We start from the raw sequence: 23693 nt of genomic DNA, 5'->3' as shown, positions 1-23693 counted from the left end.
AATAGCCTTGTTGGGGCACCTGTGGAAGTGGAAGCCCTTGTTCTTAACAAGGTGGGACCCTCAGTGCAGGGGAATGTCCGGGAAGGGGTTTCTAAGTGGCACGGATTGGGGGACCATACATATGGGAGAGGGCACGGCAGGGGGGCTTATGGACCTAAAGCTGGGAAAGGGAATAACGTTTGAATAAAACATATATATCTATTAAAAAATCTGAAATTTAAAAAAATGATACTAATACCAAAAAATAATCAAAAAATGTGAATAAGAAAGAAATTTTAGGATTTGGAAAAAGATGAATGCCAGGTATTTGAAAAACTGTATGACCATGGTAAACACTTTAATATACTTGAGAAATTTTTTACATGTTAATGAACTGCATCTTTTTTTTAAATAGTGAATGGAAATACAGTCCCTTCCTGGCTGTGAGGCTAGGGATCCAGATGTAGTGGAATTCATTATTTGTTGAGTCCTGAACCTTTGAGTCTGCTTCGAACTCAGCTTATGCCAAGGAAAATAGGCTAGGGTGATATCTAAGCCATTGTCCAAACTATCTGGACTAACAATCACACGTGAAATTCCACCTTGTAAATGGGAGGAGAGGAATAAAAGATACCTGTAAGGATTTAAAAAAAATGAAATGTACCCAAAAAAATCCAATAAAAAAGTTTAAAATTAAAATAACTTAGGAAATACAAAATACTGGGGTGCCATTCCACAATCATGATGTGTTTCTTCTTTGATAGCTTACAGGTTAATTTACTTCTCTATAACTGTTTTCTTATTTCAAAGTAAGTAATGGCATCATCTGTGGAGTGATGGTGAGAACAAAAGCTTTGCCAAACTTGAATAATCGATTCCTCCCGAGCATGTGCTTAACATTCTAAGCACAGGGAAATTTCCTGAGGGGATTAAAAAACAAAATCCAAACATAAAACAGGAACAACAACGATGTAAAAACATTCTGCACTCTGGGTATGAAGGCATGTTGCAACTTTAATCACCTTTGTAGGTATTTCTAATAAACACACAAAGAAACAAAAATCCTATCACAGTCCTAGCAGTTGCATCCAACAAAGAGAGAGAGCTGTGAGGTAGTGCGTGCTGCTTCTTTCCTCAGATACCCGTGGGCCTCAGGCCTGCATCCAGTGAGCTGGACCAAGAGCAGCCAGGTTGCAATTCCTGCTGCCATGGTAGGATTCTGCAGGAACATTTCCCTTTGACAACAAGGAACCTGTGTGGAGGAGACCTCTTGGTGAGTCCTCAAGGACTCTATGTGTCCTATTCTACAGGGAGAAGCCCTGCCAGGTCTTTGGCAAGGCCAGCTAGTTGTATGGGGAAGTCTCTGGTCCTGTGGCAGAGGGCGAAGAATGGCAGAAAGAATGGCAGCTCCACTGAGAGCAAAGGCTACCCCTTCTAGGCCTGTGACCTCCTAATTAATTCATCTTTTCACCCGATGCCCTATTCACATTTTCGTACTATCATACAACTGTGATCATGATGAGCAGCTGGGCTCTTGTTTTCTTAATCAGTTCTTTGTTGTCACAGACGTTTTTAACTTACTTCAGACCATGAGACTTATTCATACCTTCTGTATGCAGTAGGACCCTTGGTGGGCCTGTCATCTCAAAAATAGAAGGTTCGGTAATCCAAAAGATTGGACTCCAGTTTACCTCAGGCCAGGAAAGAAGTCAGCCACCATTAGTAAAAGAGCAAGGGAAAAATTACATAGAAAAAACAAGTGGCTTAATCAGAAGAAAAGATCCTCAACTTCTAAGGCCTGCACATCTGCACCCCTCTCTTCTGAGCTTTGTATAGTGATGTTGTATAACTCCAGATGGTAGTAAAAGGCAGAGTTCTTCCAAGAAAGGTCAGACATGATTTTCACTCTTACATCTCTGAGGTGGGGTGGCATTATACCACACATTCTTGTTGAATTATTATAACACCTATGATAAGAAGACAGAATCCATATATCACAATGCCAAATAGACTCCCTCCTGAACTTATGGACCCATTAAAATTGAGGTTCAACCTGAACTCCGGCCATTCCACTCCCTTCCCATCCTCCTGATTCTTATGTTTGCTACAAGTAAAAGATCATGGTGTAGTCCCCAATATTCTCATGCCTAGACTTGTCTATTCACGGAGAATGATATTGGAGAAGTGATGGCTATATAGTTACAATGTAGTAACACAAGGTCCTGGTTGACATTTGCTCACTGATGTCCAATTTAATTGTCTTGTAATATTTGAGAAAGGGAGGATGTCCTACATAATATATAAAACAGACAGAAATTTATTATTTTATCTATGCCCTGTAGTTGATCCCTATGTTCCCAAGTAAAAGGAGTTTTTATTGCAGAAAAATAGGATTATAGACCATTGATTTTGTGAAATACATGGATATGTAAATGGAAACAATGTCGGCTTTCAAGGACTGCACAGTAAGCAAATATTTCCAGGTTTTATACACTCAGAGGTATAGAAGAAATATATTGGCCTCCAGAAAAAGGGAAAAGCTTAGGAACGGAAATGTGTGTCACTCATTGTCTCAAGTAGTTGATTTACTTTTAAGAAAAATCTCCCTCCTCCTTGGTCCCTAGAGATTTGGGTGCTAAGAAAAATCTGTTCTCCAATTCAGGGTTGTAACAACCCTCCCCAGCAAAAGCATTGTTGACTTCTAATGAAGCAGAGAGACATATCTAGCTTTGAAATAGAGGTTGCCAAATGGTATTCCCAGTGACACATGGGAGACTGGAGGAAAGGGTCCCCACATAAATTCATCAGTGTGGGGAGAGCTGGTTAGTAGGTAGGCCATAGAATTTTCCAGTGACATCACCAGTAAGCCGTTCACTGGACACTCTATTGTATCTAAGAGATCCCTAGAATCTTCTGTGATGTCACCAGTGTTGTGGTGACACCAACTGCCTTTGGGATATTACTTCAGTTCCCTTTGGGTTCACAAGCAGGCATGTTTCGCCAGCTGCTCAGGCTATTTCGGAAGGAAAGTGTTGATCAAGGAGAGACTGCACCAGGTCAGAAAGAAGCTGACCCCCTCTCTAGTGACACAGGAAGGAGGAAATCATTCTGGGGAAGTCTTGGTGAGTCGTGGGCAGAGTTGGGTAACATCCTCAAGGAGATAGGTTTGTGATGTGCCTTCTAAGACTAGGCCTTACAAGCAGGAGCCTTGGGATTTTTCAAAGGCAAACCAAGAGTCAGGAGTTCCTGATCTTTAATTTGAGAGAAAGACATAAAGTTGTAAGACTTCAGTGTCTTTTCTTGAAGCTTTTTAACTGTGTCAACGATTGGCAGGAGGAGGCACTGTGAGATTAACAATGTGACCATCCATGGTTGGGAGTTGAAGCACTTCATCCTCTAGATTACTGTACGTTACATAAGTGTCTGATGGCGAGAACAAGGAAGGATGCACCCCTAGTCATGAATTGAGTTCTCAGACACTTTGGGCTGGACCACACTTGGTTAGAGCTTGATGGTAGTAAGCATTATGAGGTCATTATGAACTCCAGGATTATCTGCACCACATCTGATATGAGATAACAATGTCGCAGATGTTTATGTCTCAGTCAGATTATAACTTTCAGTGCCGGGGGTTGTGTAATAGTGAGTGTGGCACGTGTATGGCATTAGAGGTTGGGAAGAGGGACATAGCTTAAGAATCAACCCTTAAGAAAGCTTTTCTGCTCTTTCAGGGATTCACCCAGTCTCTACCATTTCCCCTTCCTCAACCTCCTTTTCGGATTCAGAATGATCTATTCTGCCCATGGGCCATCAAATATGCAAATTCACTTGGGTTTATCTGTCTACAGGTTTTGGTAGGAAGGCATCATCCTAAAATGTCATCAGTAAGCAAGAGGAGTGTCTAAAGGAACTGGAGGAACTCAAATTTGAAATCCAGAAGTGTCAATTCGAGAGGGATGAACTTTATCACATCCTGGATCTTTATATCTATGATGAGTGGGACCACAGGTAGTCATTATGCCCAGTAACCTGTTCACTGTCTTGTGCTCTCTCTCTCTCTCTCTGCTAACCTGAGATTTCCTCATAGCATGTGAGAGTTTCACCTCTCATCCTGGATTTTAAGGAGCTTTGGCAGGCATTTGCTTGTGAGATAAGCTAGGTGCTGTGTGTTTAGGGTCAACCTCTTTTGTACTTGACCCTGAGCCTCTTGGATTAGCATTGGTTCTGTCAACAGCTAGAAGGACCTGGTCACACTTGCCGCAACTGTGTGTGTGAATGAAATGCCTGCACGTCATCACTCTTTCCTCTGAATTTGTTCATTATACACTGATTCTATGGCACCTCCATGCATGTAGTTGGCATTCTAAATGTGTTTGGATATGGGTTGCTATGTATGTATGTGGAAGTATATGTGGTGTTTACTCAGGATCAGGACGTCTGGGACCTTTGATGGGGTCTGAGGATTTGTTTGATCAACACTTTGCAGGTCATGATAGTGATGAGTACGTGGAGGCCCACACTGATCAACAGAGCACTTTGCTCCTTCTGTATACGTTGGTGGCACCCAGGACTCTCCCGAAGGGAGGAGGTGCTATAAATCCTCTTCCCTGTCAAACTTAGTTATGCCCTCTGGGAATTCATGTAATGATAGAAACCAAGGATTGAGTATACCTGCTTTCAAAACAAGAGAAAGGTCATCACAGCTTTCTCTTGGGCCCAAAGCTGTGGCACAGACTGGAGGAATCTTCTTCCTGAACTAGTCAATTCCATCATGCTCACCTGGCCAGCTCTTGAAGGTCAGGTCCCTGCAACTGGTACCGTGACTCTGTTGTCCTGTGCCCAGGATAATAAACTTAACCAGTACAAATACTTTGAAGGAGCAAGTATGTGGTACATACTGAGTTTAAGTAATAGAGAGAACAGTCTGATTTTACCTAATTTGTTTCACCTGCTTTGATCTTTAGTTTTTTATTTTTTTTAACTATCCAGGGATTGTTTATTGTGACCTAGAAATGGTCACTGTGGTCTTGACCGTTGTTATTCCCAAACAGGCAGCTCTCAGGCTCTGCCCCCTCCTATATAGTGAGTCTTTGCAGAACCATATCTCTCAGGATTCCAAGGAGTCCTTATTTCAAAACAAATGTTTTCTTATTTACATAGAAATATTTGCTGTGGATTGAGTCTCACTGTTGGGTTTTGGTCTGGTTTTTGACTTTGCCATTTTCTTCCCTTCCACCATTCCTTGAATTTGAAATTTTTTATTATATATTTTTATTTACATTTCACCTAATTCTGTAATCGTGAGTTCAAAACATTATTTGTTCCTTTGGCCATGACCTAACCCAGGCTGCATGTCGAATTGCCAGTCCTTGAATCTGAACATGAGATGAGAATGATGGCTATGCAAATGATGACCACTCAATAAGTGATGCCATGGAGAGGTACAAGGAGCTCATACAAGTGAACAGTTCCTACCAGTGAGTCACTGACAGAGATGAGAACCCAGCACTAGGCAAGGAATGCTTCTGTCCTGTGTGAATTTGAACAAAAGTCAGGGCTCTGGTTCTGTAGTGTCTGACTCTTAACAAGAAGGCTGCCTCCTGGCAAGGGTCTTAGATTTGTAGCTCTTGGACTCAGTTGTCGTACATGTGAGGGGTGTAGAAGACCCTCCAATTGTTATTTTCCCCGTTAAAGTTCCTCTAGATAGAAAAGGTTTGCACCATGATGGGAATATCAATCAACTCTGAATCTCTAGGACTCTGACAGGAGATTTAAAGATCTGTGATCCACGAGAAACACACGGAAAGATTCTATAACAATTGGGTCTTCAACTACCCCTCAGAGGGGCTTTCCCCACAACGTGAAGATGGTTTCACCATACCATGGACATATGAGCTCCCTTATGGACCATCTCTTCTTCCTTGATTTATGTAAACCGTCTTAGTGTCAGGATTTTCAGAAGTACTTTGATTCATGTGGAATGTGGATTCTGGATTTGACCCCCTCTAATTGGTGCTAACTTGTATAGTGTGGCTCTATTCTGGGGATTTCTGAGGATGAGGACCCTTGAAGGGATGATTGGACTTGCAGGAGTGACAGGCAAATAGAAGCTGGCTGGATTTATCATTTTTTGTTTGTGGTTCAGCATCAGGCAATCCCAGCTCCTGCGTGAACAAGCTCAATTGAAGAACAATATACAGATTTTGCTGAATGAGAAGAGAGAAATGCTGGTGGAGCAGACTGAACTGCCAGCATCCTCTGTGGAGGCAAAGAGGCTCTGTGAAGAGGCCGGAATGAACATCTGTGACCCCAGAGCCAAGCAACAGCAGGTAGGGTTATGGCTCAAGGTCAGGTTGTCCTCAGGTCTTACCATAACCATAGACAAAACAATGTAACTGTCTATTGACTGATCCATGTCCTGTCCTAGGTCTCATCCAAGTGTTCATTCATGTGATGGTTTATAAGGCTTTCTGTGGAGATAGCCCCTTTTCAAGAAACTGCATGTTTGGAAAGCAAATGCTCCTGCTCTTTGAGAATCTGCAGTTTATTAAGGGAGATAGGTTGGTCACACAGCACAGCACTACATGCCATTATGTATGGAGGGTGCTATGTGCGAGCCTCTCTTTAGACTAGAACAGGGCTTTGAGGGATGAAGCAAAAGCCTGGAGCTCATTTTCTTTACAGGGATCGTGTGAGACTCAAGAAGTAAGTAGTTTTCAAGGAGGAGAGCCTGGTGGAAATGCCAAAGAAATGGTTCTCATTGTCATTTGTGGTGGCTTTTGTTCTTCCTCCCCTCATGTCCCTGTATATGAAGATGGTGACTTCATGCTTCATAGATCTTGGGTAACTATAGAGCCTGTGTATCAGCATGTCAGTCCTGTCTTATTTGAGTGCTCCTGGAGAGTTCATAACTAGGCCTTACAACCTGAAGCTGGTTAGAAGAGCAAGGATGTGGAAAAGGTTTCTCAAAGGCTGAGGGGTTGGCATGAGAGACTTGAGACTTCAAGAACAAACTTATCTGTATGTACCCCAATTCTCACCAAGAAAGGTGCATTGCTGTGCTGACCTGCATCTTAGGGAGCATGTGGGGAGGCCAGTTCATGACATGCAGTTTTGTTCCGTCATTATCTAACTTAGTTCTTTAAGCCTAGGTCTCTCAACAAACATGAAGCTTCCTGTTTTGTGCTGGCCAGCAGTCTTTGCATCATTCGTCCAGTTCCAAGTGGAGCCCCCTCTCTTATTTGTCTCAACACATTCTTAAACCATCCAGCTATTTGAAAAATAAGGATTAGATTTCTTCACTTTACCTGAACAGAGTTATCCCCCGAGAAGATTCTGGATTGTCTCATTGGCTTCACCATGATCTTGCATGGAATCCTAGAGTACAACCCTCTGCTGACATTGCTTTGCTGACTATATCATGGGCACTGCATTCTTTCAGGATAGATTCCCTCTCAATATTGTACACAGTGCTGCATTTCAGACAATTCACTGTATGTTATTTATTTAGCCTTTTTCTGACTGACATTGAGGTTGTTTTAATATCACAGGAACTCTAATTTGATGAAATGTTCCTGGGAACTGACCATGAGTTACTGTCTTCTCTTATGCTTCCAAAGTCTTCTATGAAGGAAACAGGGTAGTTTTAGTGAGGGGCCTATGATGAGTCAGCATAGAGCTTGATGGAGTCTTTTCCTAGAAATCTCTCTCTTGGGGATTTGATGTTGTGTTGTTTAGGCTATCTGTGCAGAACATGTAACTTACTTGTCGGACCAGCAAGTATCTGCATAGAAAGGTTTCCTGAAGTGGAAATGAGTACAGTCCAGGACAGCACAGCCTGCTTGAGTCTAAGAGACTTGTACACAACATTGTTCCCACTAATTCCTCACTCAAGAGAAAATGTACTGCATAAGAGCAAAGTTTTCATTTGTGCATGCGAGTGTGTATCTGTGTGTCTGTGTTTGTGTGTGTGTGTGTGTGTGTGTGTGTGTGTTTGCAGTAGTGAACGTGTGTTTCCCTCTATTTCCAAGTTTCATGAGAAAAGTACTCTAAGCGTTCACTTTACATCCGTGAAACATGAAATAGAGCTGCCCAGTCATTTGGCATCGCCATCTAGCTCTGTACAGCAAAAGGACACTTAAATTACTAATTTATTCTGTTTCCAAAAATTTCAGAACAGAATTATCTTGTGAAGTCTGGGGGAGGAGTGGAAATATGTTCAAGTGAGTCCTGTTTCACAGGGGTAACAAATGGTACAGGCCTAGAGCTTGCAGGTCCCTTTTTGTTATGGTGCAGAAGCAGGACAATAATATCCTTTAGAAATGCAACCCCCAAAAAGAGGACACAAAAACACCTGTAAAGTTAGATTTTCAAGTGATTAGGGGCAAAACTACTGATCTGCATTGAAATCCTTTGGAGCACATCAAAGGAATGGAGTACTGGGAGGTAAGGGCAAGGCTTCTCTAGAAAAATCCATGAGTTTATTCTGCTTCTCTGTTCTTTGTGAATTGTGAAAGGCCACTGGAAGGTTGTGTCACTCACTGTGTCTTCTCCAAGGTTGCTTTCCACATTGCCTGCTACCATTTCTTTCCAGCTACCTTGGCACACTACAACTTCCCCTGGGAGTTTGGCTTGGATTTTATTCATTGAGAATTTGAGTTGCTTGGAATTGTATCGTCATCCAGAAAAAGTCCCATAGCTATGCTGTGGTGCAAGAACAGGGCAGTTTCAGGAGCCCCTTTAGGTGCACAGATAATCCAAAGCGCTCCCCTATGTTATCTGTGTAGCATTCTGCAAGTGCTGTCAATCAACATCATTTTCTCTCAGTTAATTTCAGCCTCAGTGGGTTAGGAGAAATGATGAGCTTCAAATGGGTCTGACAGTGTAAGAACAGGTAGCCCTATGAGAAGCCATGTTCAGAAAGTGGAACAGAAGTTTTAGTTAACCCAGTGATTCCACAACAAGGAGTAGGTATTGCCATTGCAACTAGGGAGCATCAATGTTGTAGTGGTCCCAGAGTAACCTTGAAGGAGAATCTATCCAGACGTCCATCAGCCAAGGAGTGAAAGTGTACCATACGATGGAGCCCTTCCATAGATTCTGATTCAGTGTGAGATAATCCATGCAAGCTTTTACTTACTTATTCAAATTATCTGTGGAACAATCACATTACGGGGAGAAAATTTGTTGATTTGGATCCTGGTTATGGAGATTTCCTGTGATTCTAGCTTTGGGCATGAAGTCACTCAGGCTATGGTAAAGACAGCTCCGATTAGAAGAAGTTGCACACTTTGGGGAAAGTCTGAAAGAGTGAACAAGAACAAGAGTCTAGTCCACCACCAACATATGATCCTTTGCTGAGCAACAAGACAGCTCTACACAGCCTTTGGGACTTGCTAAGCCAGATTGTTAATGGGGAAAGAACCCTGAGTCTATGACGGTTTATGGGAGGACAGCACATCACTGACTGAGCTGTCTATAGGCTCTGGCCACTATGTACATATCCCACTCAACATTTGTTTTTATGCCTCCAGCGAATCCTGGGGAATCTTTACATTAAGCATTAATGTTCAGGTAGGAACATAGGCTGGAAGAAGCCATTTGAATATCCTTCCCTATATAAATACCCTTTTTGGGTGGATGACCACCCCACCTGGATTTCAGCCTCAGGCAGTTAAAGAGCTACTCAGAGTATTGTTCTGGTACAGTTCATGTGAATTTTGCCCATGAAACAATATATATGATCCTCTGGATTTCTTGCTATGTTCTATTCCTTTCTTCCTGTGATCTCTCCGGAAAGATCTGAGGACATTTTCTCTTCTGTCCTCTCACAAATTGCCTTACACTAGCCATAGACTTACAGGGGTGCTGTTCTGTTTCTACATCACAATCACCTTTAATGTCCACGTGTACGCTGGGAAGATTTGCATGGAGCACATTCTCAGTGATTACAGGATCTATGCAATTCCCATGGATTTGATGTGAGATGGCTTCTCTGTGTACTTGCAGATACAGTGGTTACAAATTGAACCTACACTTCCTTCAGTGCTAACATAATCAGAAATTTCACCTCAATTCTGGGCATGTTCTCCAGAAGGAATCCACATGGTATTCTAGGTTGCTCATACCTCTCTTGAACTCAGATTCAGACATAGCTACAATGTTATTATTCAATGTCATATACCTGGACCAGTGGGGAAAAATGCTCATTTTTCTCTTAATCCCAGCACAGTGCATAGTCCACAGTTCAAATTCTAGCAGTTTGAAAAGCTGAGATATAAATCCAAGCGCAGGTACTCTATGTCACTTGGGGATGCAGGGACTGACCTCAGCTGACAGGTCATGCTGGATTGTCCAACTGAATAGAGCTGATGTAAGAGGGAGAGCTGAATTGACAACCACTCAATAAATCTTTATTCCCTTGCTCTGCTAGGTCTGAAATTCTCCAGCAGAAACTCGAACATGACACAGACCAGGACAAGATCTCCCTTGGAGAGAAGAGCTACAGGAGGAGAACTAAGTGTGCACAGCAAATACACCACTCTTGCGTCTCATCTGTAGTGTCCATAGCAATTGTGGACTGCATTTTCCTCCTTTAGTTTAACTTCTTTGGATTGAATAGGCCGTACTTTCACCTCAGCTCTCTCCAACAAGTGTGCACTTTTTGAGGGACTCAGAGAAGTGCTGATGCAGATCAATCAAGAGCTGCTGGTCATCCAGAAAGACTGTGCACGTGTAAAGTTGTACTTGTCCTGATGGGTCATCCAGAAGAGTTTCATGGAGATCAGTTCACAACATTGGAAAGACTTTGTGACAAAGTCTGTAATATCATTTATACTCAGTATTGGTAGGCTTTTTCCTTAATACCCCCACTCCAACAAAACAGACCTACTTCCACTGCTCTCGAAAAGATTGTTACCATCACTAAGTGCTTGTCTACTATGTCTCCAAGGCAAGCCACAGGCTATAAGTCTATTCTGCAAAAGGAGCAGCAAAAGAATGCTTAGCCCAATTCTTCTATTTAAAGTTTGGTTAATTTTTAATTGTTTTGGTTATTTGGTTTTCCTTCTATTCATTTGAAGATTTATTATTTATCTGTTCTTGTTGTTTTGTTCATTTGCTTTTCTATTTTGATAAGGATATAGACTGTGTATATTGACTACCTGCATCTGGTTACTATCAAGTAAATTGGATGTATTCTGGTCAATAAAGGAGTAATCTCAAACTCTTCACTCTTAAGAACCTTCTTTATTGATCATTAGTGTCAACATCTGAAGTCCCACAGCTATCAGGGAGGGATGGATCTCTGCATTCTCATTGGGACTGGGCATCAAATCACTTCCCAGTCAGACTGAGATTCACAGGCATTTATACAGTCACTGTGCACTGTGTTTCCAACTCTGAATTTCAACTTCGTCATGCATACATTACCCACTGTGTATGCTTGCTGTCAAATATATAGTTACCTCTAAATTATACTCTTTCGATGACAGTTTTGACCAAATTAATAGGATAAACATTAATTTTTCTGTAACACCTCCCAGGACATATAAACATGGTATAAGGGAGTTTAAAGCCATCGGGAATCCTGCACCCAAATCGCGGGGCAGAAAATGCTGAACACCCAGGAATGCAGATAATCCTGAGACCACAGGACAGAAAGCCACTTCTGACGAGCTCTGCCCACATCTCTGGCCCAATATTAATCTGCATGATACCTCTGGAAAGAGGAATAGAGGAGCAGTCAGTGGCAGGAACCTGCTTGGTCCAGCCTGGACCCAGAACCTACCTGGGCCCTGAGCATATTTGAAGAAAACCATAGGCATACAATTCTCTGTTTCCTGACTGTAGCTTATTTTATTCGAAGCTCAAAATAGCATTTTGTAGTTGTTGATTTTTAGTTGGATATTTTTCATTTCGAATTCAAATGTTATTCCTTCCTTGTTTTCCAGAAATAAGTCTGAATACCATCGCCCTCCACCTCTGCTATAAAAGTATTCCCTTCACCAGCCATCCACTTTCCCAGCCTAGGCAGGACCAAGGGCTGTTCATTCCATTTGTGCCCAAGAAGACCATCCTCTGATACACATGCAGATGAGGCCATGGCACAGTCCCTGTATAGTGATTGGTACTGGTTTAGTCTCTGGGAACTCTGCTTTGCAGCCATGGTTGTTCTTATGGGGTTGCAAGTCCCTTCAGCTCTTTCAATCTTTCTGTAATTCCTCCAACTGAGGTCCGGTTCTCAGTTCAATGGTTTGCTGCTAGCATTCTCCACTATTTTTGACATGATCTGGCTGTGCCTTTCAGGACACATCTATATCCAGTTCCTATCAGCCTGCACTTCTTAGCTTCATCCACCTTATCTAGTTTGAAGGCTGTATATGTATAGGCCACATGTGGGGTAGACTCTGAATGGCCATTCCTCTAGGCTCTGTTTTAAATTTTGCATCCCTATCCCTTCAATAGGGATTCTTCTTCTCCTTTAAAGGATTTTGGTCATCCTTCCTGAATTTCGTTTGGTCTGTGAATCTTGGAGAATTTGAGCATTTGGGCTAATATCCACTTATCAATGAGTGCATACCATGTGTGTATTTCTGTCATTGGGTTAACTCACTCAGGAGGATATGTTTTAGTTCGTTCTCTTTGTCTATGAATTTCATGAAGTCATTGATTTTGATATATCTGTAGTAGTCCATTGTGTAGATGTACCACACTTTCTGTTTCCATTCCTCTGTTGAAGGGCATCTGGGATCTTTTCATTTTCTGACTAGTATAAATAAGGCTGCTATGAACATGGTGGAGCATGTGCCCTGTTGTATGTTGGAGCATCTTTTGGGTATATGTGCAAGAGAAGTATAGCTGGGTCCTCAGCTATTGTAATGTCTAATTTTCTGAGGAACCTCCAGACTGATATCCAGAATGGTTGTACCAGTCTGCAATCTCACCAACATTGGAGGAGTGTTCCTCTTTTTCACATCCGCAAAAGCATCTTCTGTCACCTGAGTGTTTTATCTTAGCCATTCAGACTGGTGTGATGTGGAATCTCAGGGTTGTTTTGATTTGCATTTCCCACATAACTAAAGATGTTGAACATTTCTTTTGGTGCTTCTCAGCCACTCCATATTCCTCAGCTATGAATTCTTTGTTTAGCTCTGAACTGCAATTTTTAATAGGGTTATTAGACTCCCTGCAGTCCAACTTCATGAGTTCTTTGTATATTTTGGGTATTAGCCCTCTATCAGTTGTAGGATTAGTAAAGGTCTTTTCCCAGTCTGTTGGTTGCTGTTTTGTCCTAACCACAGTGTCCTTTGCCTTACAGAAACTTTGTAGCTTTATGAGGTCCCATTTGTCTATTCTTGATCTTAGAGCATAAGCCACTCGTGTTTTGTTCAGGAAATTTTTTTCCAATGTCCATGTGTTCAAGATTCTTCCCCGCTTTTGCTTCTATTAGTTTGAGTGATCTGGTTTGATGTAGAGGTCCTTTATCCACCTGGACTTAAGCTTTACACAGGGCAATAAGAAGGGGATGATTTGTACTCCTCCATAGCTGACCTCCATTTGAACCAGCACCCTTTGGTAAAAATGCTATCCTTTTCCCACTGGATGCTTTTGTCTCCTTTGTCAAAAATCAAGGGACCATAGGTGTGCTGGTTCATTTCTGTGTCTGCAGTTCTATTCCACTGGTCTATCTTCCTGTCTCTGTACCAATACCATACAGTTTTATCACTAATGCTCTGTAAACTGCTTGAGTTCAGGGATGGTGATTCCCAGGGAAGTCCTTTTATTGTTGAGGATAGTTTTAGCTATCCTGCGTTACTTGTTATTCCAAATGAATTTGCAAATTGTTCTGTCTAACCCTATGAAGAATTGGAATCGAATTTTGATGGAGATTGCATTGCAACTGTAGGTCACTTTGGGAAAATGGCCATTTTTACTATCTTCATACTGCCAAGCCATGAACATGGGAGATCTTTCCATTTTCTGAGACCTTCTTCAATTTCTTTCTTCATATCATGAAGTTCTTGTCACACAGATCTTTCACTTGTTTGATAAAAGTCACACTGAGGTATTTTTATATGATTTGGGACTATTATGAAAGGTGTCATTTCCCTAATTTCTTTCTCAGCTTGTTTATCTTTTGTGTAGAGGAAGGCTACTGATTTGTTTGAGTTAATTTTATACCCAGCCACTTTGCTGAATTTGTTTATCAGGCTTAGGAGTTCTCTGTTGTAACTTTTGGGGTGTCCCATGTATACTACCCTATCCTCTGCAACAGTGATATTTTGACTTCTTCCTTTCCAATCTGAATCCTTTTGACCTCCCTTTGTTGTCTGAGTTCTGGCTAATGCTGGGGACAACATACAATGGAGACATCTCAGTAGCCCGCAGTAGCTTTTTGTAAAAACTGGTTGTTTCCATTTCTCCAAACCTTAGCCCTGGACAACGGCTGTATAGATTTCATTTGTGTGTGACTGCCTATCAGTTGGCCTTGGTGTGCACAATTATTGTATTATATCTGACTTTCCTACTTCTTTCTCCTTCTGCTCTGGTGAATTCTGTGAAACTAGATGTTCCTTGATGTTATGATTCTTAGACAATTGGAAATTGATGCATAGGGGCACAGCACAGCACAGCCCTAGTGGCCCAGGTGGATACTGTGTGTTCTCATCTTGGAAAAAATGTAATAACTGCAGAATTGTAGTTCTAGATTAGGGTTTTACTTGCAAAGACAGCTTGAAGAAAATAAGAGAAAATGAATTAGAGCCAACATTGGGACCCTAAGAAAGGAAAAAGTTATTGAAGTTAGGAAGTAAGTTTTACATAATATTATAGACTGGTTAAGGAAGTATAGAATATATAAAATAATATACTAGTAAACTAAGTCTAACTACTGGAACCCTTATGAGAGTCATTGTGTGCAAGGAACAGAACGCTAGTGGAATTAGTGTGCTAAGGGTTACCTTGATTCTTTCTGGCCACTGCCTGGCAGTTTTGCCTATGTCATTTATCATTAGAGTGTCACAGGTAAATGCAATTAGCTGACCTCAGAGCTTTGGACTCTGAAGTATAAAAGTAAAGAATTAAAGTTTAAATAATGATAAGTTTACAGTTATTATTATATTGGCCACAGGCCTGGGTATAGGCGAAGCCTGAAACTTTGGGGAACAGTTGTAATTCTTAGTTCTTGGTGGGATGTAGTCATTCTTTGCATCTGATTTGGCAATGATTATAAATCTCTTTTTTCTACCCGCTTTTGGATTATTAATAAAGGACTGGGGCAAGAGAAAGGCTACAGAACATGTGAAGACTAAATGAGAGAGAGCATGAGGGAGTGAATGAGAGAGTAAATGACAGAGCAAATGTAAGAACAAATGTGAGAGTGAATGAGAGAGCATGAGAAGAGCATGTGAAGAGTGAGTGGAGAGAGAATGTGAAGAGTGAATGAGGGAGCTAATGAGGGAGCGAGTCTGAGAACAAATGTGAGAGCCAGGGAGAGAGCATGAGGAGAGCATGTGAGAATGAGTGAGGAGAGAATGTGAGGTGTGTGTGAAGACTGTGTGTGTGCGTGACAGGAGAGTGCATGTGCTGTGTGTGAGATATATGTGAAGTGTGTGTGAAGATTGTGTGTGTGCATGACAGGAGAGTGCATGTGGTGTGTGTGAGATATGTATGAGGTGTTTATGAAGATTGTGTGTGTGCATGACAGGAGAGTGCATGTGCTGTGTGTGAGATATGTATGAGGTGTGTATGAAGACTGTGTGTGAGTGACAGGAGAGTGCATGTGCTGTGTGTGAGATATGTATGAGGTGTGTATGAAGACTGTGTGTGCATGACAAGAGAGTGCATGTGGTGTGTGTGAGATATGTACGAGGTGTGTATGATGAGTGTGTGTGAGAATGAAAGAGTAATGAACAGACGTGTGCATGATTGTGGGAGTTTGAGAAAAGAAAACTGCAATAAAAAAATCAGAGTGCACAAAAGAATGCAGTGTGTGTGCAGCCTCAAGCTGAGAGAGAGAGAGAGAGAGAGAGAGAGAGAGAGAGAGAGAGAGAGAATGACTTTAAGCCTTGAAGTTGCCTATCAGTTTGTACCCAAAGAGGAGTCTGTGGATATGTATTATGTGCCTTCCAGATAACCCTGCTTCCAGGTGAGAACTCTGATCCTGTGACCGAGGGCCAGGAAAGTCTGAAAGAATGGCTGCAACCCTGAGGGCAGAGGATAAAACTTTTAGGTCTATGACCTCCTAATTTATCTTTTCACCTGAAGACTTATTATTCAAATTTTCTTACTGGGATACAACTATGATCCTGGTGAGCATCTTGTCTCTTGGATGCTCAATCAGTTCTTTGTTGTCACAGACTGTTTGAGCTTACTCCAGTCACTGGGACCTATTCACACCTTCAAATTTCCTGAACTTTTCAGATTTCTAACATTTGTGGCAAACTGCGTGGCAAAAGCAATGAATGTTGAGCACTTCCTGGGGTCCAGTGCATATGGAGCTATGGGTGTGTGGATATGGTAAATCCCTAGGAGTTACTCTAAGAAAGTAGGACTGTGCTCTTAGGACCCCTGCCTGACCTCACTTCACTTTGCCAGCTTTGTGGGCTTCTACACTGCTGCTCTGAGAAGAACTGAAAACTAAGGGAATAGATGTGTAGCCTCCCATTACCTTTGTCATTGTTAGGATATTAGTAGGAGAGGTTTGATTGAAATATACTCTCAAAAATATTAACAAAACCACTGCCTCTTGCGTACCATCTGGATGAAGGACCAAGTTCACAGACATTTCTTCACAAACTTCTGAAAGCCAGCAAATTGGAGCATGAAGAAAGCCAAGTCCAAGGCATTCAAAACCATCATCCTCACCAATGCCCCCAGGAAAGGCTTTGGTAAAAGAAGGGAGGCAGTGAGACAGTTGGCCCTCATACACTCAGAGAAGACTGTGCCAGGAGAATTGGGGAAGGATTGTGGGAGAGTAATTAGGTATCAGTAGTCAGTGAGCAGAACGTAAAGTGAAAAAGAAAAAATATATAAATAGAAATAAAATAAAGTTCTTTAACAAAATGGGATACAATGTATTGCTGAACTAACTCTACTGTGTTTACACTTGCACTTGCTTTAACATCTAGAGAGACTAGATGTGATAAAGTAGGATGCCCTTGTCGTTTACATATACTATGTACACAGCAAAGATAAATGAAGTGGATAACATGCAGATCATAGATCCATTGTTCCCTCACATCTGTGTGACTCTGTTTCCCTTTATCAGGACTGTGGAGGCCTCCTCTCATCCAGGTCTCAGGGCTCAAGCAAAATGCAGTCCCCATGATCTCTGGCCAAGTGCTCTTGTGTTCCTAAAATTACTCTGCCTCAGGCTGCAGAGGCACTGAAGGGCCAGCCTTCACCTTCAAGGTGCAACCACTCTTTCAGTCTTTACAGGCTCTCTGTTACTCAACTGAAGGTTTCAGGAGAGGCCTTTCATCTCAATAACAGAAGCTTACCTAATCCAAAACAATGGGAAGCCATGCTACACTCCTGATTGGCTGGTTACCTGAGACCAAACAACATAGCTCTCTTCTTTATGCCTGTTTTCCTGATTTGAAAATAAATAATGTGATCATCTGTGGTGTTGGTGGTAAGAATAAAATTCTTAACATGAATAATAGGACCATGCAGAGCATGGCCTTCACATTCTAGGTACAGAGTGAAGAGGTAGAGGGAATTACCAAAGAAAACAATAAGAATCCTAACAACAATTACAGAAATAATGAAATGAAATAAAACAAAAACAAAAGCAAAAACAAAAATACCTTGTGGGTGCTGGTATTAAAGGCATGTATTAATTCTGACCAGCTTTGTAGGAATTTCCAATAAAAAACAAACAAACAAACAAACAAACAGCCTTATTACACTTGCAGCAAGTGCAGGAGAGAAAGCTGGGAGACATCCTGTGCTGCTGCCCCCATGCTGTGATTCTGCAGCAACAACTTCCTTGGAAATAGGAACCTGTATGCAGTGGGATCCCTTGCTGGGCCTATCATCTCAAAAAGAAGGGCTTCCCTAATCCAAACCTTAGAATCCAGTTTACTTCAGGCCAGGAATGAAGTCAATCATCATTAGTGAAAGAGCAAGGGAAAAATTATACAGGAAAAAATATGTGCTTTAATCAGAAAAGATCCTCAACTTCTAAGGCCTCCACAATCTCCACCCCTCTCTTCTGAGCTTTGCATAGTGATGTTGTATAACTCCAGATGGTAGGAAAAGGCAGAGTTCTTCCCAGAAAAGTCATACATGATTTTCACCCTGACATATGTGAGTTGAGGTGGCATCGTATCACAGAGTCAGCACACCTGGGATAAGGACACAGAAGCCACAGATGACAATGCCAAATGGACTCCCTCCTGAACTTATGGACCCATTAAAATTGAGGTTTAGCTTAACCTTAGGCCATTCCATTCCCTGCCCATCCACCTGATTTTTATGTTTGCTCTGAGTAAAAGATCAGAGTGGACCCCCAAATATCCTCATGATTGGACTTGGAAATTCAGGAAGAATGATATTGGAGAAGGGATGGCTATGTGGTTACAATGTGGTAACTAGTTTCTGACCAGGAACCTCGTCCTTAGCCAACGGGGAATTTAAGGCCGGGCCTCCTGCTTGTTCCAGTCTAGGCTAAGACTTCAGGGTCAGGCCAGGTCCTGAGCCCTACACAGGGCTGCCTGCATACTCTTGTGACTGCATTAGAGCCAGAGTGCTCTCCACCCTATCCTCTTCTCTCCTCTTTGTCACAGCCATGGTCCCCAAGAGCACTTGTCAAACACATTTATACATCTATCTCTATCTAAAAGTCAGGTTCCCAGAGAATCAATCCCCATAGCTGACCATAAATGAGGATTCACTGTGTGTTTGTGTGTGTGTGTGTATATAGTATTTTAGAACACAGAATAGGGATTCTTGGTTAAAGCTTCATGGACATATATTGCAGAACTAGAGTTTTAAAAAGGTTACTCATTGTCAGAGTCCGAATGTGCAGGGCCGGACATGCCTGAGGGAGAGCCAGAGATAGGACTTGCCAAACCAGCTATCAGCCCCAAGGACATTGACCATCTATAGCCACCCCCTCCCCTTCCTTCACCCCCCTGAGTGAGATGAGCCACCCTACCTGCCTGCCGAGCTGCTAGAGAGCACGTGCTCCTTGCTGATGTAATTTCGCGCCGAATGTAACTGTGCACCATTTGAATTGACCAATCATGTGTAACCGCGAGAATGCCCCTAACCTCCCCTATATAAACCCTCGAGTTTGGAGGCTCAGGGTCGATTCCTCTGTCTCCTGTGTGACATACGTGTCGACCCGGGATCCCGCTAAGACCCGGGATCTTGTTAATTAAAGCTACCTCTTGCTGTTACATCAAGAATGGCTACTCATGATTCCTAGGGGCACCCCAGCCCACGATCGGAGCGAGAGACGGGGCTCCCCGTTTTGGGGTATGCTCTTTCATTTGGGGGCTCGTCCGGGATCTGAGCATGACCCACCGGAACCACGAATGCCACTTGGAGGTATGTTAGTGTGAGTGCTAGAAAGCGGCTGCAGTGTGTGAGTGTGTGTGAATTAAGTCTTGTAGTCTGTGTTTTTCAGTACCGGTTTAAGGTCTTGGTGCACTGTCTGGGCAGATGAAGGATTCCTGCCCTGTGCACGGGTGGAAGAAGGATTCCCACCCTGTAGAGAGCTAGGTTGAGAGTGCACTGTCTGGGCAGAAGGAGGATTCCTGCCCTGTGCACGGGTGGAAGAAGGATTCCCACCCAGTAGAAAGATAGCTTGAGAGTGCACTGTCTGGGCAGAAGGAGGATTCCTGCCCTGTGCATGGGTGGAAGGAGGATTCCCACCCCGTAGAAAGCTAGCTTGAGAGTGCACTGTCTGGGCAGAAGGAGGATTCCTGCCCTGTGCACGGGTGGAAGAAGGTTCCCCACCCCGAATAGGCGCCTGTGAGTAGATGAAGGATTCCTACTGCGAATAGTCTTTTTCTTTTTTTTTTTTCCTTTTTAGAAAGCACACAGGGGGACGCCCCAATCGTGCAGGATCTGGGACGCATGAGAACGTTCCACGAGCTGAATTTTGCAGGGAGGACCCGGCAACTGACAGTCAAAAAGATCTGACTGTGTTTAAAATCTTGGACCGACGACTGTGTTTGAAATCATGTTTTGCTTTGCTGGTCGAAGAGTTTTACTTGGTCCCCTTAATGCTTAGTGAGTAAGAAACTTAATCTTATGGACCCTGCTCTAGTGGCGGTGTGTTGGTTGATAGCCAAAGTTAATTTTTAAAACAGTGTTTTATCTGTGCTTGTGCTCGCAGCCAGCTGAGATAAGCTAGAGAAAGATTTAAATTTCGCTTGGGAGTAAGGAATCTTAAAGGCGGAGTTTCAGCCGTTTTGACACTTAGTGAGTAGCTGCCTAAAAGATCAGAAATGCTGTCAACAGGCTATCAGAAAAGAGAGAGAGAGAGAGAGAGAGAGAGAGAGAGAGAGAGAGAGACAGGCTGTGTTAGAAATGCTACAGGAGGAACTATCTGAAAAGGCTGAGAGCGAGGTGGGAGAGGACTATAAGGAAAACAAGAACAAGAAAGGAATTTCTGACATTTGCTCACAGTAGGAGAGCGCTCATTTAGAGAAGTTCTTTAAGGGAGCCTGCCTTATCAGGCTGTGGCCAAGGTCAGGATTAATGTTTTCTTTTCCATGGGCCTTTAAACCCAGTGAGACAGTTTGGTAAAGGGCTGCTACTGAGGTCCTGATAGCCCCAGGTGAATTGGTTACGATTCTTTTGTCAGCCACCTGGCATCTAGCACCCAGGTTCTAACCATCTCTCCATCCTTTGGTTATACTCCTTGAGGGAAAAATCTAAGTCTAGAGAGATAGTCGATAACAGATCTGCTGCCTCTCTGCTCACCTTTCCGTTTCATAGACAAAGCTTGTGCTTATTTGTACAATGGCTTTTTGTTGAAGAAGGCCTCCTGGTTTAGCTGTGTGACTAAATGCTGTTTGCCCTCTTCATGCTTGTTAGTAACTGTTACAGGTTTTCTTTACCACTGAGGAAAGACGGGATCCTACTAGAGGCCAGAAAAAATGTTCCAGACACGGATAGAAGGCCCTCACTTCTGCCTGCTCTCTTCAGACGCCTGAAGGTAGGGAGTGCTCCAGGTCTGCCGCCAGGCTCAAAGGGTGGGTCTCTGAGGGGCTGGAAAATGCCCCACCAATCTGGCTAAGATAAGGGAAGGATATGAAGAGAAAGTTACAGAAACTTGAAGGGTTAAGCTAAGTCACTGAGAGAGTTATTGTAAGTTGCAGAGAAAAATAGCTATAGAAGAAGGTGCAGACAGAGAGATTGAAAAAAAGAAAGAAAGAAAGAGGATAAAAAGAGCAGGAAGCTAGGGAAGAAAAGAGACAAAAAGAAGAAGAAGTTAGAGAGCTAAAGAGAGATAAAAGATGAGAGAGGAACATATACTGGCCACAGTAGTTAGGGAACCTAGGAAGATAGTACCTGGCAACAGAAGAGAATTCCTGGCTAAAGATCAGTGTGCCTAATGCAAAGAAAAAGGACACTGGGGCAGGGACTGCCCAAGAAAGAACAAGAGGGGCCACTGGAGAGCTTCTTGGTCCTAGAGTGCTGGACAGGGACCCAATGCTCTGTGCTCCTATGCCCCCCAGTGGGCCAATATCCAAAGACCTTGAGTGCAAGGGGCTACTGGCAACGAACAATACTTATGGACTGCCCGAAGAACAGTGGACCTTGGCGTGGGCCGGGTAACCCACCCACTAATTCATGGTCATCCCTGACTGCCCCTATCCCTTGCTCATGAGAAAATTGCTCTCCAAATTGGCTTGCGTGGGCTGAAATCGCTGGGTGAGGCCATGTGTATGCATATCTACAGACTGTGAATGTGGAGCTTAAGACCTGTCTCAGTGCACCAGTACCTGATGCTGGGAGGTGTGTGGTTTAACGCTGTTCTGCTTGGAACACACCGTTCCTGCCAGCCGGGCACTGGCAATTATCACCCAATCCAGGACTTAAACTGTGATAGAGTGGCTGATGTTTTGCCTTTAAATAGAGTGTCCCAAAAGATGGGACCACTGGTCAGCTGCCATGGACTAGGTTCTCCACCGGTTGGGGACAATCTGGTCACCTTGCTGCCCAATCCAGACCTGGAGCCACCACAGCACGAGTGTCCAGCACTGACAGAAGCCCATGGGTGGAGGAAAGACCTCTGCAACTGGCTGATTGACCCCTGCTGAAAGCCGAGGACCTTGTCCACAAACGGGAACAGTTCTCTTCATGAATGAAGGTCAGAGACAAGTGGGTGCTGCCAAGGTGGACAAAACAATGTCATCTGGGATGGCTGAACTTCTACCCCCAGCACATCAGTACTTCAGATGCCTTTACCATCTCTTGGATGCCCTGGTGAAGCCAACAACTGCAAGAGACGGCGTCGATAGTCATCAAGAAGATACTGGAAGAAATCTTCCCCCAGTCTGGAGTACCCAAGGTAATCTGGTCAGACAACAGCCCTATTTTCGTTGCCAAGGTAAGCCAGGGTGTGGCCAAGTATTTAGAGGTCGATTGGAAATTACATTGTATCTACAGACCTCAAAGTTCAGGACAGGTAGAGTAATAGAATAAAACTCTAAAAGAGACCCTGACCAAATTAAATTAACCATGGAGACTGGCGCAGACTGGGTGACACTCCTTCCCTCTTGCTCTCTTCAGAGCAAGAAATATCCCTTCCAGATTCAGCCTTACCCCCTTTGAGATCTTTTATGGGGCCTCAGCCCCCCTGACTGTATTAGATGATGTTACTGAACCAACACGTCATAGTGCCATAGTAATAATGATTTGTGTGCAAGGCTAAAAGACCTACAGGTGATACAGAAAGAAATCTGCTCACAGCTGACAGCAGCCTATGCCCTGGAGACCCCTGAGACATCCCATCAGTTCCAGGTGGGAGACTGCAGCTACACTGAGCCCAGACACTCGAGCCTCGCTGGAAAGACCATACCTGGTGCTACTGACCACCCTGACAGCTGTCAATTCTCAGCCCTCACCAGCCGTGTACTAGCTGTTGGGGCTGAGAGCTGGGACCTAGAGGGAAATTCAGTCATGTTTGTCCTGGGTTCTATCAAGATAGGTGTGGGATAGGCTTCATTTCCATTACAAATGATGTAACATTGCATATGTTAGTACTCTTAATACTTCTTGGGACCATGCCTCAGGGATCACAGTCTGTATAAGCTTAGAAGTTCTAAAAGCTAGTCATGACCTTGGTGTACAGGCTTAGATAGTGTCCAGATTAGAATCCTCATGTTAAGACAACAATTCCATGCTGTTATGCTAGATGAAGCTGAGTTCTCCATGAAGTTCTAAGATTAGAACTATTAACAAAAAAGGAGAAGGGAATGTAGAACTAGAGTTTTTAAAAGGTTACTCATTGTCAGAGTCCGGATGTTCAGGGCCGGACGTGCCTGAGGGAGAGCCAGAGATAGGACTTGCCAAACCAGCTATCAGCCCCAAGGACATTGACCATCTATAGCCACCCCCTCCCTTTCCTTCACCACCCTGAGTGAGATGAGCCACCCTACCTGCCTGCCGAGCTGCTAGAGAGCACGTGCTCCTTGCTGATGTAATTTCGCGCTGAAAGTAACTGTGCACCATTTCAATTGACCAATCAT

General features: G+C 43.2%; 1 protein-coding gene and 1 long non-coding RNA gene across 5 annotated transcripts in view; both read left to right on the top strand.

The window, feature by feature from the left end:
- The window catches only part of LOC148003419 (disks large homolog 5-like), a 169718-nt gene that overhangs the window by 120732 nt on the left and 25293 nt on the right, over positions 1–23693 (top strand). The window contains exon 2 of the mRNA XM_087568610.1: positions 16402–16497. Coding sequence (XP_087424736.1) covers positions 16443–16497 — 55 coding nt within the window. The 5' untranslated portion in view covers positions 16402–16442. The remainder of the gene's footprint in view (positions 1–16401; positions 16498–23693) is intronic.
- The window catches only part of LOC148003420 (uncharacterized), a 59967-nt gene that overhangs the window by 10981 nt on the left and 25293 nt on the right, over positions 1–23693 (top strand). For 2 of the 4 annotated variants that reach the window (XR_015629350.1, XR_015629351.1), the window contains 4 exons: positions 3828–3987; positions 5326–5456; positions 6125–6308; positions 10412–11203. This is a non-coding gene — a long non-coding RNA (uncharacterized LOC148003420). Of the gene's footprint in view, positions 1–2925; positions 3102–3827; positions 3988–5325; positions 5457–6124; positions 6309–10411; positions 11204–23693 lie in introns of those variants that run through there. The other 2 variants (XR_015629352.1, XR_015629353.1) reach the window with 2 other exon arrangements.

The sequence above is a fragment of the Rattus norvegicus genome, chromosome 9 (assembly GCF_021556685.1).
Source record: "Rattus norvegicus strain SHRSP/BbbUtx chromosome 9, alternate assembly SHRSP_T2T, whole genome shotgun sequence".
Taxonomy (NCBI): Eukaryota; Metazoa; Chordata; class Mammalia; order Rodentia; family Muridae; genus Rattus; species Rattus norvegicus.
This window is presented reverse-complemented; position numbering and strand designations above follow the sequence as displayed.